The following is a 15,905-nucleotide window of genomic DNA, read 5'->3' on the forward strand; positions in this document are numbered from 1 at the left end:
AGATTATCTGTCCACGATGGAGCATGATTGGTCACCTAACTTTATCTTTGGTTTTGGTACAGGCTGTTGTGAAGATACACTGGTTTGCTGCTGACAATCTTCTTCGGATTCTTCTTCAATGGAAGCTGTCGTATCACATCACCAGTTGTAATGGACTTTATCTCACGTCACCTTGATGTTTGGCTATTACTGTGTATAATTCTTTTTTATATGGAGTTTATTGGTTCTCCTTTCTCTCCTCTTTCACTAAAACTTGATCACCTACATTTATGGTTATTGCTATGCCATTTGTATCTGTAGCAGTACAAAATTGGTTCACAAATTGTTCAACACACAAAAATATGAGTTGGCTGTTAGTGATTATTTATTGGTGGGCGTGATAGGGGGTCGGTAATATTCGACTTTCCTGGTTTGTAGATTACGTTGAAATCACCTTCACCTTCTATTGTAGCACACAGGAGAGAATATAAACTCTAAAGGCTTATCATCGGTGATCAGGTCAAACTTTTTACCAAATAAATATCTATGAAAATGCTGCACTGCCGAAACTAGAGCCATTGCTTCTTTTTCAGTTATATGGTACTTTTACTATTGCCGATTCCTGAATTTGGGCATAATACAGCTCCAAGTCCCACAGAGCTAGCATCAGGAACAACAAAAGTTGGATCGTCAGCAGAATAAAATCCTAGGACCGAACTGCTTGTTAAACTTGATTTCATTTCCTCAAATGCTAATTTTTGAGGTGTTTCCCAGAAAAATGTATTACTTTTGATAAGTTGTCTGAGTGGATGCGTCTTTGTTGAGTCCTACAAACTGCGTACTGCTTCGATGGATTTTGGTTCTCTGAATACAGCATCAGTCTTTGATATTGACGGCTGTAGTCCATTTTCCGACAATCGGTAACGTTCTAATGTGATATTCTGTCTTTGATGCATTTTGATCGTATGTCTTCATGTTGTTCTTCATTTTTGGCCTAAATTTAGATGTCATTAATGTAAAACAAAAATCCATCGCAACCCTTGAGAATGTGTTCCATAGTTTTTTTGGAAAATTTTAGTAGCAGATTATGACCATACTTCTCTTGAAAATTATTGGGGTGGTTGGATCTTGGACAGTAAAACACGTTTATTTAACTAACTAATAAACTTGTATTAATACTAAAAAGGGAGGTGAACATTATTGTAATACAACCGACCGACCGACACACGTATTCAAGAACATTCGAACGTCAATTATTTTAGGTGGCGTTGCTTGTCAACCTATACAATGTTGCCACTGTTACAACAGGTTATTTTATAAACCCAACACTCCCACGTAAAATAAACAGTTGTAACATACTACTTAATTTTTAGTAAATCTAAGAAGCACTTAATACCTAACTGACTTACAAATCTCTTAAATTTGATTACTGACAATGCTTTGGTGAAACCATCTGCTGTTTGATCATTGGTAGAAACATATTGAAAATTAATTAAACCTAAAACATATTGATCCCGAACAAAATGAAATTTTATGTCGATATGTTTTGTGCGTGGATGAAACACTGGATTTTTAATAAGTTTTAGAGCACTTTGATTGTCGACGTACATATTAACGGGCAAAATTATGTTTTCACCAAGGGCTTCTAGTAGATTTTTCAACCATATGGCTTCTCTGGAGGCTGTTGAGGCTGCCACATACTCAGCTTCTGTAGTGGACAAGCTCACACACTTCTGCTTCTGGCTTTTCCATGTTACAGCACTGTTGTTGATTAAGAAAACATAGCCTGTTGTAGAACGTCTTGTGTCTATATCACCTGCAAAATCAGAATCACAGTAGCCACTTAGATTAATGCCACAAGGGTCACTTTTATAGTGAATGCCAATGTTTAAGGTGCCCTTTAAGTACTTGAAAATTCGTTTAACAGCATTCCAATGAGCTGTGGTGGGATTTTGCAGATAACGACTTACTAGTCCAATCGAATACATAATGTCTGGCCGACTTACAATTGCCAAAAACATCAGTGATCCTACTGCTTCTCTATAAGGAATATTTTCTATTGGTTTGCCAAGATCCTTGCTTAAACTGGAATTAGGATCTGCAGGTACCGAGACAGGATTTGAATCTTCTTGTCCAAATTTATGAACAATTTGATGAATGTACTTTGACTGATGGATGAATATTGAGTCATCTTTAAGTCGCTCAATTTGCAAGCCCACAAAGTACTTTGGATCTTCAATTATGGTAATTTGAAACCTCTTCTGTAACTGAACAAGCACTAAGTCCAATTCTTCATCACTGTCAGATAGTAGAAGACCATCATCAACATATAATGCTAGAAAAACTTTTCTGTCAGTCTTAATGTAGACACAATTGTCAGAAGTACATTGATAAAAACCAATGCTTTGACAAAATTCCTTGAAAGTCTCATTCCATACTCGAGGAGCTTGTTTTAGGCCATAAAGGGCTTTATTTAGTTTGCACACTTTTTGTTTATTATTGTTTAATCCCTCAGGTAAGTCTATATACAATTCTTCACTTAGTATGCCGTAAAGGAAAGCAGTTTTGATATCGAACTGCCTCATTTTCATTTTCTGTTGTGCTGAAAGGGCTAAAAGTACTCTTAGTGTGTCATACCTTGTCGTGGGGGAAAAAGTCTCCTGAAAATCTACACCCTTTACTTGACTAAACCCTTTTGCACATAGGCGAGCCTTAAAACGAGGTTTGTGACCATTTTCAGCTTCCTTAACTCGGAAAACCCATTTCGTCCCAATTGTACTTCTGTTTGGTGGCAAATTAACTAACTCCCACGTTTTGTTGACTTCCAAAGCTTGTAGTTCTTCTTGTATGGCTGCCTTCCATTCCTGCTTATTTGGACAACTAATGGCTTCTTGGTAACTGGAAGGAACACTTATTTCTGTAAAATTAATCTCAGAAAAGTCAAGATCAAAGTTTTGACACAAATATTCAGGTGGATGTATATCTTTTCTAACTCTTAAGTTGTAAGGTGATACTTGTTCATTGTCAGTGTCATTTTGTCCTTGTATATCAGGTTCCTCAAAATAGTTTGGGTCAAGGTCATCTTGAGCATCTAAATTGTCAGATCTGTTATTTTCTATTGGAAGTAGAACACAGTTTTGTCTTGGGGTTTTAAATTCACTATCTTCATTAAAAATAACATGACGAGAAACTTTTATTTTATGTGTCACAGGATCATACAACCTGTAATTCGTTGAATCCCCTTCATAACCTACAAAAACATACCTCTCGCTTTTCTTATCCAGTTTGGTTCTTAAAGTGCCTGGTGTTAACAAATAGGCTTCACAACCAAAAACTTTGGTGTGTTGTAAGTTAGGCCTTTTACCAGTCCAGTGTTCATAAGGAGTGGTTTCAGACTGCTTTGTAGGTGTCCGGTTCAGCAAATACACAGAAGTATTTACTGCTTCTGCCCATAAAGTTTTAGGCAAATCCTTGTCAAATAACAGAGCTCTTGCAGACTCCATTATGGTCCTGTTGTCTCTCTCACAGCGACCATTTTGCTCCGGTGTATAAATACCTGTAGTTTCTAAAACTATACCACTTTCAGATAAATACTGTTTTAGTGACTCATTTACATATTCTCGCCCATTGTCTACACGTACTCTTTGAACTTTGTGCCCAAATTTAGTGTTGCACAAGGAAATAAAGTTCTTAAAACATTGGGTTACATCACTTTTATGTCTAATAAAATTTACTGACCTGTAGCCTGTATAATTGTCTTTAAAAAGAACATAGTATTTGGATCCTCCAATACTATCTTCACTCATCGGTCCACAGACATCGCTGGAAATTAACTCACCTGGTTTTGATACATGTTTTTCAGTGTTTTGGAATTTAAGTTTGTGTTGCTTGGCATATACACAGCTTTCACAAAAGAAATTGTCATTTATGTCTGTTATACTTATTCCACTTACAAGATTCTTTGTGAATAGTTCCTTAATGTACTTGATATTTAAATGTCCGAGTCTTTCATGCCATTGTTTTAAAGTCCCTGTAGAAACTACATTTACCTCAGTAATTGCATTTTTGTTCTGTAGGCGAATCAACACTCTATAAAGGTTGTTTTCGTAAGGTACTGCAGTAGCCACCACTTGGCCACTTTCAAAAATTTCGGCCTTCTGGTTGTCCTTAAAAATAGTAAAACCTTTATTTGTTACTGCACCTTCTGAAAACAGATTTCTCCTTAAGCCGGGTACAAGCCATACGTCTGTCATAACGCCTTTACACCAAGTCCCATTTACAAACTTCTCTATCAAAATTTCTCCGATTCCTTGAACTGGAAGTTCTTTATTATCGCCGAGTTTTACGAATAAGTTTTGAACTTTTCGAACTGATGTAAACATACTTTCCGAGTGACACATGTGTCTACTAGCGCCACTGTCTAAAATCCAAATGTCACTACAGTCAATGTCAACTTCAGGCACACTGTCATCACTGTCTTCAATGTTGAAAGCTCTTCCATTTGCAGTGTTGCCAGAGTTACCACTTCCACTTTGATGTCTAGCTCGACCACTTTCATGTCCACTATATCCAGATCCAGGAAAAATTGTCCCGCGCTCTCGTTCATTGTCATTTTGTCCACCGCTGCTGCTTCTATGAGTGTTACCTCCTAATTGTTGCCTTTTCGGACATCGGCAATCCTTTGCAAAATGTCCCCTTTTTCCACAATTATAACACTTCACATTTGTTGACGGTTTTCTTTGTGGAGGCCCTGTGTTTCTAAAATTTCTATTGCCAAACTTGTTCATTTGTGTGGCAGCTAAAGCATAATCTTCATTATGTTCGCTTGTACTTAAATTTCTTTCTTCATCAAGTAATCTCGAGGTCAAGTTTTCAATAGTCTGTCTAGCTTCATCCATAGACAACCAAGCTTGTCGGAATGGACCATATTTTGGTGGAAGAGTGCTCATTATTTTTGTAATAACAGCAGTGTCACTCAACTGGTCTCCTGAATTTTTAATTTGCATTGCTAGATTTTCAACCTTTGAAATATGCTGAGCCATTGAATCTGTGGGTAGCATTTTGTACTGATAAAATTGTTCGTGTACCAACATTTTATTTGTCTCCGTTTTTACGTCATAGATCGAGTTTAACTTGTCTAAAACTTGTTTACTGGTCTCACAGTTTTCTATTAGTGAAATTTGATTTAGCCCCATTGCTGCAGTTATTATACACATTGCCTGAGCATCTTTTTTATTCCACAATTCACCCTCTGCAAATACTTCTGGTTTCGGGGTACTGCCATCTGCAATTCCATACAGGCCTTTAGCTCGTAGGGCGCACTTAACTTGGAATTTCCACTGTTGATAATTTTTGCCTTCAAATTTAGCTATTTGAGCAATATTTCCCAGATCGACGTTACTCATCTTAATGGATTCTTCTTCAGAAAATCAGGTCCAACTAGTTTTAACCTCGACTTCTCTTCTCGATCCGTTCAGTTGATTCACGATCCTTTGCTGCCTCAAGCTTTTATTGACGCCTTTTTTATTTTATCTTATCGATCGATACGTCCGACACACGGGTTGCTTCACTTTTTCTTCGATACGTCCGACACACGGGTTGCTTCACTTTTTCTTTTACTTCACTGTCCAAACCACTCTGGGCCCATAACCTATTGGGGTGGTTGGATCTTGGACAGTAAAACACGTTTATTTAACTAACTAATAAACTTGTATTAATACTAAAAAGGGAGGTGAACATTATTGTAATACAACCGACCGACCGACACACGTATTCAAGAACATTCGAACGTCAATTATTTTAGGTGGCGTTGCTTGTCAACCTATACAATGTTGCCACTGTTACAACAGGTTATTTTATAAACCCAACAAAAATTGTGGATATAATCTAGCTGTTATCAGTTCAACTTTATTTTTTAAATATCTGGACAATTAGCCAGCTCAATCACCTTAACACATTTTCTGCTCTTCTTTTATTAATTTGCCAAGAAAACTTACACTACCTTCTCCTACTTTCTTGCTCCTGGCAGAAAATTGAGATTTTAGCAAATATTACGAAAAACCAAATGTATTAGGAGAACAGAGAGAGACGCAAGAAGGTAAAATTTAGTTGCTCGTGACACTCGGACGCATCCACCAATTGTCGAGAAAACTTAAACCATCTTCTCTCACTTCTTTGCTCCTGGTAGAAAATCGAAATTTTTTCAAATTTGACGAAAAACCGAGAATTGTATTAGGAGAACAAAGACGCAAGAAGGTAAAATTCAGTTATTCGTGAAACTCGGACGAATCCACCAATTGTCGAGAAAACTTAAACCATCTTCTCTCACTTCTTTGCTCCTGGTAGAAAATCGAAATTTTTTCAAATTTGACGAAAAACCGAGAATTGTATTAGGAGAACAAAGACGCAAGAAGGTAAAATTCAATTACTCGTGAAACTCGGGCGCATCCACCAATTGTCGAGAAAACTTAAACCATCTTCTCTCACTTCTTTGCTCCTGGTAGAAAATCGAAATTTTTTCAAATTTGACGAAAAACCGAGAATTGTATTAGGAGAACAAAGACGCAAGAAGGTAAAATTCAATTACTCGTGAAACTCGGGCGCATCCACCAATTGTCGAGAAAACTTAAACCATCTTCTCTCACTTCTTTGCTCCTGGTAGAAAATCGAAATTTTTTCAAATTTGACGAAAAACCGAGAATTGTATTAGGAGAACAAAGACGCAAGAAGGTAAAATTCAATTACTCGTGAAACTCGGGCGCATCCACCAATTGTCGAGAAAACTTAAACCATCTTCTCTCACTTCTTTGCTCCTGGTAGAAAATCGAAATTTTTTCAAATTTGACGAAAAACCGAGAATTGTATTAGGAGAACAGAGACGCAAGAAGGTCAAATTCAGTTACTCGTGAAACTCGGGCGCATCCACCAATTGTCGAGAAAACTTAAACCATCTTCTCTCACTTCTTTGCTCCTGGTAGAAAATCGAAATTTTTTCAAATTTGACGAAAAACCGAGAACTGTATTAGGAGAACAGAGATGCAAGAAGGTAAAATTCAGTTAGTCGTGAAACTCGGGCGCATCCACCAATTGTCAAGAAAATTTAGTCTATTTAGTTAAGATTATTTTTTATTTAAGCGTATGTTTTCGAGAAAATAACGGTTGGAAAATTACATTTGAATGAAAGTTCTTTTATTTAGGTTTGATTTGATTTGGAGTTGGTACAAAACTTAGTAAAACACATTAAAAGTATTTATTTGGTTTTTAGTAGAATTATACCTATAATATTTTCTTTTCCAAAAAAAAACATATAAAACTTATCAATAACAACGTAAAATATACAATAAATAAATAAATCAACTAAAAAGTTAATAATATACAAATTAATAATGTCAACAATATGAGAAAAATTTAAATATAATTACACTAAATTACAAATAATAATTTCAAATATGTTACCGGCCAAACGCAGCCTTTTCCAATTCTTCGATAACCTGTAAAAGCCTTTGTCGGGCCTTTTTGTTATTGTGACAAGCGCAGCTTACCAATCCATACAAATGTTTTGTAGAATATTCCTTGAAATTACCTTATTAATGAAAACTACACCAAAATTACAGTATAGACTTACTGCGTGTTCTCTAATAAAGTTTTCCAGTTCCTGTTCGGGTAAATAAAAAGCTTTCACGTAATTTTCCACGTACTCTTTATGAGGCACCGGTTTTAGAGTGGAGATTTTTTCGAATTTCATTAAGAACTGAGTAAAGTCGAGCTGCATTAGTGCTCGTCCGGCGTTTGAACACTTTTTAGCGTCCGAGAAGCTGTAAAGTTATTCCCACGTAAAGTGTTGCACAACTAAAATTTTTAACAGTTTGTTACCCTTGAACTAAAGTGTGCGTAACAATACGTGCTATACTCTCCCAAAGAACGTATTGTACATCTCCTGATATGGGCACTTGATGGGAAACTTCATCCAATCGAAGTCTAAATATTTGTACTTCCTGCAAGTAATAGTAAAGGAGTTATTTACGTACAGAGGGTTGAAAAAAGGAGATTGTCCGCGTTTTTATTTTACTTTCGGCCTGTGAGATACGTGTATGTGGAAAACAGCTGGCCTGTTAAAACCTTTCACCAAGAGAACAAGACTTAAGCACTTGACAAGTATCCGCCTCAACGACCTTAGAATGGCGGCAAGAGGTAAAGTATCTAGGACTCCCTAGACTCAAAACTTATCTGGAACCGTCACGTAGAAAAGATTGCCAGCAAGGCAAGGTCATCACTGATGGTGTGCAGGAACATTGCGGAAAAGACGTGGGGTTGTAACCCATCAATACTGCGATGGATGTATACCATGATAGTGAGATGATCACATACGGCGCAGTAGTGTGGCACAGAAAACCCGAACTTGCCACAACAAGGAAAACATTAGAGAAAGTGCAGAGACTTGCATGTCTTTGCATAACGGGAGCAATGAGATCGACCCCCACGGCAGCACTAGAGGTAATTCTCGACCTCACACCGTTCCACATCATGGTGAGAAGAACTGCTTGGGGAGCACCTCACAGGTTGGATAAGGCGGGTTTTAAAAGGAGAGCACATAATGCAAGGGACTCACTGCCTACTGGCAGTGCACACCTTGCCGATCTCCCAACCGACAAAAACATCAGGAAGTTTAGTTTCGAAAAACAATTTGGAACGGAACTGAGCACCAAGAGAGATTGGAGCAGAGAATCTATTCAAACATTGGGAAAAAATACCATAATATGGTATACGGACGGATCTAAAACTCCTGAGGGGACTGGAGCAGGAGTCTACGGGCCTCGCACCAAATACTCCGAACCCATGGGCCAGTTCCCTAGCATTGTTCAAGCGGAAATTCACGCCATAGAAAGGTGTATTCAGTGTAACCTAGACAGGAAATACCGGAACAAGGAAATCCTTTCCGATAGCCAAGCAGCCATCAAAGCGTTGAGCTCATCTAACATCAACTCGATAATGGTTCTGGAGTGCCTAGGAAAGCTCAATGATCTAGGAAGGAACAACAAGGTAATCCTCTTCTGGGTTCCGGGGCACGTCGGAGTAGAGAGTAACAAACAAGCATCAGATACTCTGGCACGAAAAGGAGCATCAGCGCCACTGATCGAGCCAGAACAATTCTGAGGCCTTGGAAAAGCATATGTCCAGGAAGTACTTAATAAAGCTGAAGAAGGACTGAAAGCAATGCACTGGCAAAGACTTCCAGGACCAAAGATCTCCTCTGCAATTGTGACCGAGCAAGATCGAAGACACTGATTAACCTCAGAAAAATTAGTCTCAAGGCATTAACGGGGTTTCTAACTGGTCATTGTCGACTCAGAGAACACGTAAAGAGGCTAGGCCTAGAAGAGGACAGTACCTGCAGGTTTTGCGGAGAAGAACCAGAAACACCCCACCACATCTTGCTGGAGTGTTATGCTGGACGCCACAGAAGATTAAACACACTGCGATTACCAGCTGGCTGTGGAAGAAATACCTCGAACAGACCCACTCAAGATCCTGAAATTCCTAAAGGAACTAAATCTTGAGGGGCTGCTATGAACAAGGAAACATTGGAAGATAGCAGAAGAAGATGGGGTACAATAGATCTAATCAGGTCGCAGTAAATCTGTCACCATCCATTACCATTACCGTTAAAACGGTATATCTACCGTTTTTGTGGTTCTTCTACTGTTCTCCTGTTTTCCAAAACGTAAACAAATGTTTTATAAATACATTTGTGCGTAAAACGTACTATTACTACTAAAACTAGATGTGATACTCACCCTTAATATTAAGTCGATATAAGAATTGTGCTGAGACATGACTTCTTTGACCTCCCAATTGATTTTCGACATGGAAATTAGGATTTGCCTTAAGTCGAAAGCTTGAGCTATTACGGCCATGTAGACGGGTTTCCTTAAGTGCGGGGCACCAACCACATTCTGAAATGATTAATATTTAAAACAAATAATCTTAGTGCGAATTATGTAAAAAAAATAAAATGATTTCGCACCCATAATGCCATACTACAACTGAAAATTAACTGTTTTGTGAAAAACGTTTAAAATTTTTGACGAAATTAAAAATGCTTGTTATATTTAACATATCTGTCAAAATATAATGTAACCTTAGACTGTGTTATGTTACTTTTGCATCACAAAACTTGAAGTAAAAGTATTATATTGTTTTTTTTTTGCTGGGGAGTGTGGACGACCATCTTTCAGGCAGAATTGTTTGTAATCCTCGAGGTCGTCACAAGCCAGGAAGTTACAGAAGGACGAGACGGAGTGATCGAGATCTACTCCGACAGTCAGGCTGTCCTAAGAGCACTTTGTAGAGCCAGGATGGGCAACAGACTGATTCAGGAATGCTGGGGTGCCCTGAACAAAGTGGCTCCGGCACATATGATGATCCGATGCACTGGCTCGGCTCGGATCTTCAGAGAGTCCAATAACTGCCGAACCTCACACTAAGCAACAGACAGGTAGCAAGCGCACTAAGTGACTGGGCGCTTGAAGGTACCACATGATGTCAAGGAGTCGCTGTGCCTTAAAATGCGATTTTACTAGGAATTGGTGATAGCCCTATTTGTTCACAACGTGGAACCACCTCTTAGGAGTCTGCCATCGCTGGTCGTCTATCAGGAGGCGCATTCTTGGGGTTTCCACACTCTCCTGCAGGGAACTATCTTCCTTGGAGTGGGGGAGTCGCTGGACCTTAAAAACACTGGTTGCGATTCTGACAGGCCACTGTGGCCTAAACGGATCAATATCCAACCAATTCCTAGTAGATGCCAATGCATCTACTAGGAACTGGTGATAGATTGGTTTGTTCACAATGTGGAACAGCGGAGAAAACATCATATCACCTATTAGGAGTCTGCCATCGCTGGTCGTCTATCAGGGGCCTCCACACTCTCCTGCAGGGAACTGTCTTCCTTGGAGTAGGGACGGATCCTTGCCTTCGTCAGAGAGACGAGACGTCTGGGTGGCGTAGGTCAAGGTGGGGAAGGTTTGAGGGGAAACGGCGAAAAAGGACTTAATGCCTACTCGCCGGACCTTTTTAGGCCCCCCCCGCATTATTACTACTACTACATTATATTCTTTTACAAAACATAACAAAATTGAGAGTGTATGATTGATAACCAGACGATAAGTTTATTTCTGTGTAATTGCTTTAACAGGAATTTTATTTCACTTTCTTGGGGAATAACTTGGAAAAAACCCATAATTTTTCACAATCATTAAAATAAGCCTTGGTTTCCGACCATGTTCACTTTTACTGTTAGTTTTTATAGATTTATTTATTTACAGTTTTCCTATTTTTACCTTTGTGACTAAGAACCTGATTTTTCAGATAATAGGTTGTTTGAGTAAAAACCAGCATTTGCTTATACATGCAAATAGAAAATAGAGAATATGTTGGACTGAAATTGGAATGGAATTTTGGCCGAGTGATCTTGGCATTTTAAACCAAACCTTCATAAACCAAAAAAAAAAACGGGAAAAACGTGGACCACTTTGACGAACTTGACATTTAATGACTTATAGTCACCTGACAGCTGTCAAAATTCATTAAACTGTAAAATGTTAAATATTCGCGCTTCTTTGATGAATCACGCCGCAAATTGCTATTCGTAACTCTGTGAAGTTAAATTTGACAGTTGTGACGTTAAATGACAGTTTAAGACGTTAAATTTGACAGTTAAGACACTTCACAGGCTTATAGTCATAGCGCACTTGTTGATAACTATATTAAAACTTATTCAGCAGTGAGATGAAACTATCAAATGCAAAATAGTTGTACTTTCTGTTTACAAATCAATAAAGCCCCAAATTTGGTATTTGTGAAGCTAAGTGACACTTCGGTATACGTCACCTGACACCTGTCAACTGTCAAAACTAATTCTTTAACGTCCCAAGTGTCAAATTTGGTTACATGCACCTTTAAACACAACTTAAAGTACAATTCCTCAAAGAAACACATCTATTTGGCATTTTATACTTTCTGGTCAAAGGTGAGTGAGTTTTGACAGTTATGACAGCTGTCACGTGACGCAAGCAAAGTATTCTTTAACGTCCAAAGTGTCAAATTTGGTTTCATGCAGCTTTAAACACAACTTACAATGCAATTCCTCAAAAAAACACATCTATTTGGCATTTTATACTTTCTGGTCAAGGGTGAGTGAGTTTTGACAGTTATGACAGCTGTCACGTGACGCAAGCATAGTATTGAAGTATTCCTTAACGTCCCAAGTGTCAAATTTGGCTCCATGGAGCTTTCATGGAGGGGAAAAGAGAATTTCAAGGGCTACAAATTGGTATATTGAACCACCCTATAATTGTCAAAATAACCGAGTTATTGACAATACAATGGAGTAGTTTACAGGGTGATTTAATGAATTTTTAACATCCTTGTAACTTGGTTGTAAATTTTCATTTTATAGAAAAAATACCAAATATGAATCTTGTAGATATTTGCATATACTTTATTCCTAGATAATCCATCAGTATATAGGGTGTCCCAAATTTCAGCAACATACCAAACTTATAATTTTTCATTCGATTTTTGGAATTTACGTCAAATTCTAGGCCTACTTGATGTAAAATGTTTGTATCGATATTCAATTGTTTTTGCTCTAGCAGCCTTAATTTGACCAACCCCTTCGAAAGCAGAAATTTCCAATTTGAGCGAGATTTTGGTGCACTTTTCCAGAAAATCGTCCATAACTCGCCTATTTGAAACACCCTGTATAAACACAACGTATAACAAAAGAAAGCTAATGAACGGGGCTATCACGTGACGTTGATCGGGCACGACTATGTTGTTCCGTTTAGTCGCTAGAGGGCGTCAAAGTTGATTCTCGTTATTTGCAGTTTTTGCTCAATATCTCAGGAACGTTTCAGGTTAGAGGTCTGAAGTTTTTACCATAAATACACCTCGATGGGATGCAACTTTTACCTTCTGTACACTGTTTTGGTACCACGCACCGTTTGACCTTGAAAAATTAAAAACTAGAATTGTCAAGAATTTTCAAAGGTGATCCTTCTAATTTTTTTCAGAAAATTTTGTATTTTCAAAATTAACCTCAACTGCTTAAACACCTTCAGGTTAATAGTACAAAAATGACGTAAAGTGTCATTTGTCAAAATGTCATTTTGTAAAGGTGCCACGCCCTAAAGTGTCAAATTGACATAATTTCAAGGTCATCTCCGAAACGGTGCCAATTAGTGCAAAATGGACGTCAGATTTGTGTTCCCCAGGTGCAAATTAGTAAAAAAAATTACTTTGATTAAGGAAAATTCAAAATGGTAGCCGTTAGTATAGTTGGCCTAAAAAATCCCTAATTTAGATTAAAATTCCGTGCACTTTTCCAGAAAATCGTCCATAACTAGCTTATTTGAAACACCCTGTATAAGCACACGGTATAACAAAAGAAAGCTAATGAACGGGGCTATCACGTGACGTTGAGCGGGCACGGCTATGTTGTTCCGTTTAGCCGCTAGAGGGCGTCAAACTTGACTCTACTTTTTTGCAGTTTTTGCTCAATATCTCAGGAACGTTTCAGGTTAGAGGTCTGAAGTTTTTACCACAAATGCACCTCGATGAAATGCAGCTTTTACCTTCTATACACTTTTTGGGTACCATGCATCGTTTGACCTTGAAAAATTAAAAACTAGAATTGTCAAGAATTTTCAAAGGTGCTTCTAATTTTTTTCAGAAAATTTTGTATTTTCAAAATTAACCTCAACTGCTTAAACACCTTCAGGTTAATAGTACAAAAATGACGTAAAGTGTCATTTGTCAAAATGTCATTTTGTAAGGGTGCCACGCCCTAAAGTGTCAAATTGACATAATTTCAAGGTCATCTCCGAAACGGTACCAGTTAGTGCAAAATGGACGTCAGATTTGTGTTCCCCAGGTGCAAATTAGTTAAAAACATACTTTGATTAAGGAAAATCCAAAATGGTAGCCGTTAGTATAGTAGGCCTAAAAAATCCCTAATTCAGATTAAAATTCCGTGCACTTTTCCAGAAAATCGTCCATAACTAGCTTATTTGAAACACCCTGTATAAGCACACGGTATAACAAAAGAAAGCTAATAAACGGGGCTAACACGTGACGTTGAGCGGGCACGGCTATGTTGTTCCGTTTAGCCGCTAGAGGGCGTTAAACTTGACTCTACTTTTTTGCAGTTTTTGCTCAATATCTCAAGAACGTTTCAGGTTAGAGGTCTGAAGTTTTTACCACAAATGCACCTCGATGGAATGCAACTTTTACCTTCTATACACTGTTTTGGTACTACGCACCGTTTGACCTTGAAAAATTAAAAATTAGAACTGTCAAGAATTTTCAAGGGTGATGATACCTTCTGATTTTTTTCAGAAAATTTTTATTTTCAAAATTAACCTCAACTGCTTAAACACCTTCAGGTGAATAGTAAAAAAATGACGTAAAGTGTCATCTGTCAAAATGTCATTTTGCAAGGGTGCCACGCCCTAAAGTGTCAAATTGACATAATTTCAAGGTCATCTCCGAAACGGTGCCGGTTAGTACAAAATCGACGTCAGATTTGTGTTCCCCAGGTGCAAATTAGTAAAAAAACTACTTTGATTAAGGAAAATTCAAAATGGTAGCCGTTAGTATAGTAGGCCTAAAAAATCCCTAATTCAGATTAAAATTCCGTGTACTTTTCCAGGAAATCGTCCATAACTCGCTTATTTGAAACACCCTGTATAAACACACCGTATAACAAAAGAAAGCTAATAAACGGGGCTAACACGTGACGTTGAGCGGGCACGACTATGTTGTCCCGTTTAGCCGCTAGAGGGCGTCAAAGTTGACTCTCGTTTTTTGCAGTTTTTGCTCAATATCTCAGGAACGTTTCAGGTTAGAGGTCTGAAGTTTTTACCACAAATGCACCTCGATGGAATGCAACTTTTACCTTCTATACACTTTTTGGGTACCATGCACCGTTTGACCTTGAAAAATTAAAAACTAGAATTGTCAAGAATTTTCAAAGGTGATACCTCCTGATTTTTTTCAGAAAATTTTTATTTTTAAAATTAACCTCAACTGCTTAAACACCGTCAGGTGAATAGTACAAAAATGACTTAAAGTGTCATTTGTCAAAATGTCATTTTGTAATGGTGCCACGCCCTAAAGTGTCAAATTGACATAATTTCAAGGTCATCTCCGAAACGGTGCCGGTTAGTGCAAAATGGATGTCAGATTTGCGTTCCCCGGGTGCAAATTAGTTAAAAAAAACACTTTGATTAAGGAAAATTCAAAATGGTCGCCGTTGGTATAGTAGGCCTAAAAAATCCCTAACTCAGATTAAAATTCCGTGCACTTTTCCAGAAAATCGTCCATAACTCGCTTATTTGAAACACCCTGTATAAACATACCGTATAACAAAAGAAAGCCAATGAACGGGGCTATCACGTGACGTTGAGCGGGCACGACTATGTTGTCCCGTTTAGCCGCTAGAGGGCGTCAAAGTTGACTCTCATTATTTGCAGTTTTTGCTCAATATCTCAGGAACGTTTCAGGTTAGAGGTCTGAAGTTTTTACCACAAATGCACCTCGATTGAATGCAACTCTTACCTTCTATACACTGTTTTGGTACTACGCACCGTTTGACCTTGAAAAATTAAAAATTAGAACTGTCAAGAATTTTCAAGGGCGATGATACCTTCTGATTTTTTTCAGAAAATTTTTATTTTCAAAATTAACCTCAACTGCTTAAACACCTTCAGGTGAATAGTAAAAAAATGACGTAAAGTGTCATTTGTCAAAATGTCATTTTGCAAGGGTGCCACGCCCTAAAGTGTCAAATTGACATAATTTCAAGGTCATCTCCGAAACGGTACCAGTTAGTGCAAAATGGACGTCAGATTTGTGTTCCCCAGGTG

At 38.0% G+C, this 15,905-nt stretch overlaps 2 protein-coding genes across 3 annotated transcripts in view; both read right to left on the bottom strand.

Annotated features, from left to right (window-relative positions):
* The window catches only part of Oseg2 (intraflagellar transport protein Oseg2), a 346,413-nt gene that overhangs the window by 135,748 nt on the left and 194,760 nt on the right, over window positions 1-15,905 (bottom strand). The window lies entirely within an intron of this gene.
* Vps50 (vacuolar protein sorting 50) overlaps window positions 7,215-15,905 on the bottom strand; it is a 56,761-nt gene continuing 48,070 nt past the window's right edge. For both annotated transcript variants that reach the window (XM_081976540.1, XM_081976541.1), the window contains 4 exons: window positions 9,774-9,932; window positions 7,852-7,973; window positions 7,604-7,793; window positions 7,215-7,550 (listed from right to left, as the gene is read on the bottom strand). In XM_081976540.1, the coding sequence (XP_081832666.1) occupies window positions 7,431-7,550; window positions 7,604-7,793; window positions 7,852-7,973; window positions 9,774-9,932 (591 nt within the window). In that variant the 3' untranslated portion in view covers window positions 7,215-7,430. The remainder of the gene's footprint in view (window positions 7,551-7,603; window positions 7,794-7,851; window positions 7,974-9,773; window positions 9,933-15,905) is intronic.

Source organism: Ips typographus, linkage group LG3 (assembly GCF_016097725.1).
Source record: "Ips typographus isolate SLU linkage group LG3, UJ_Ityp_2.0, whole genome shotgun sequence".
NCBI lineage: Eukaryota > Metazoa > Arthropoda > Insecta > Coleoptera > Curculionidae > Ips > Ips typographus.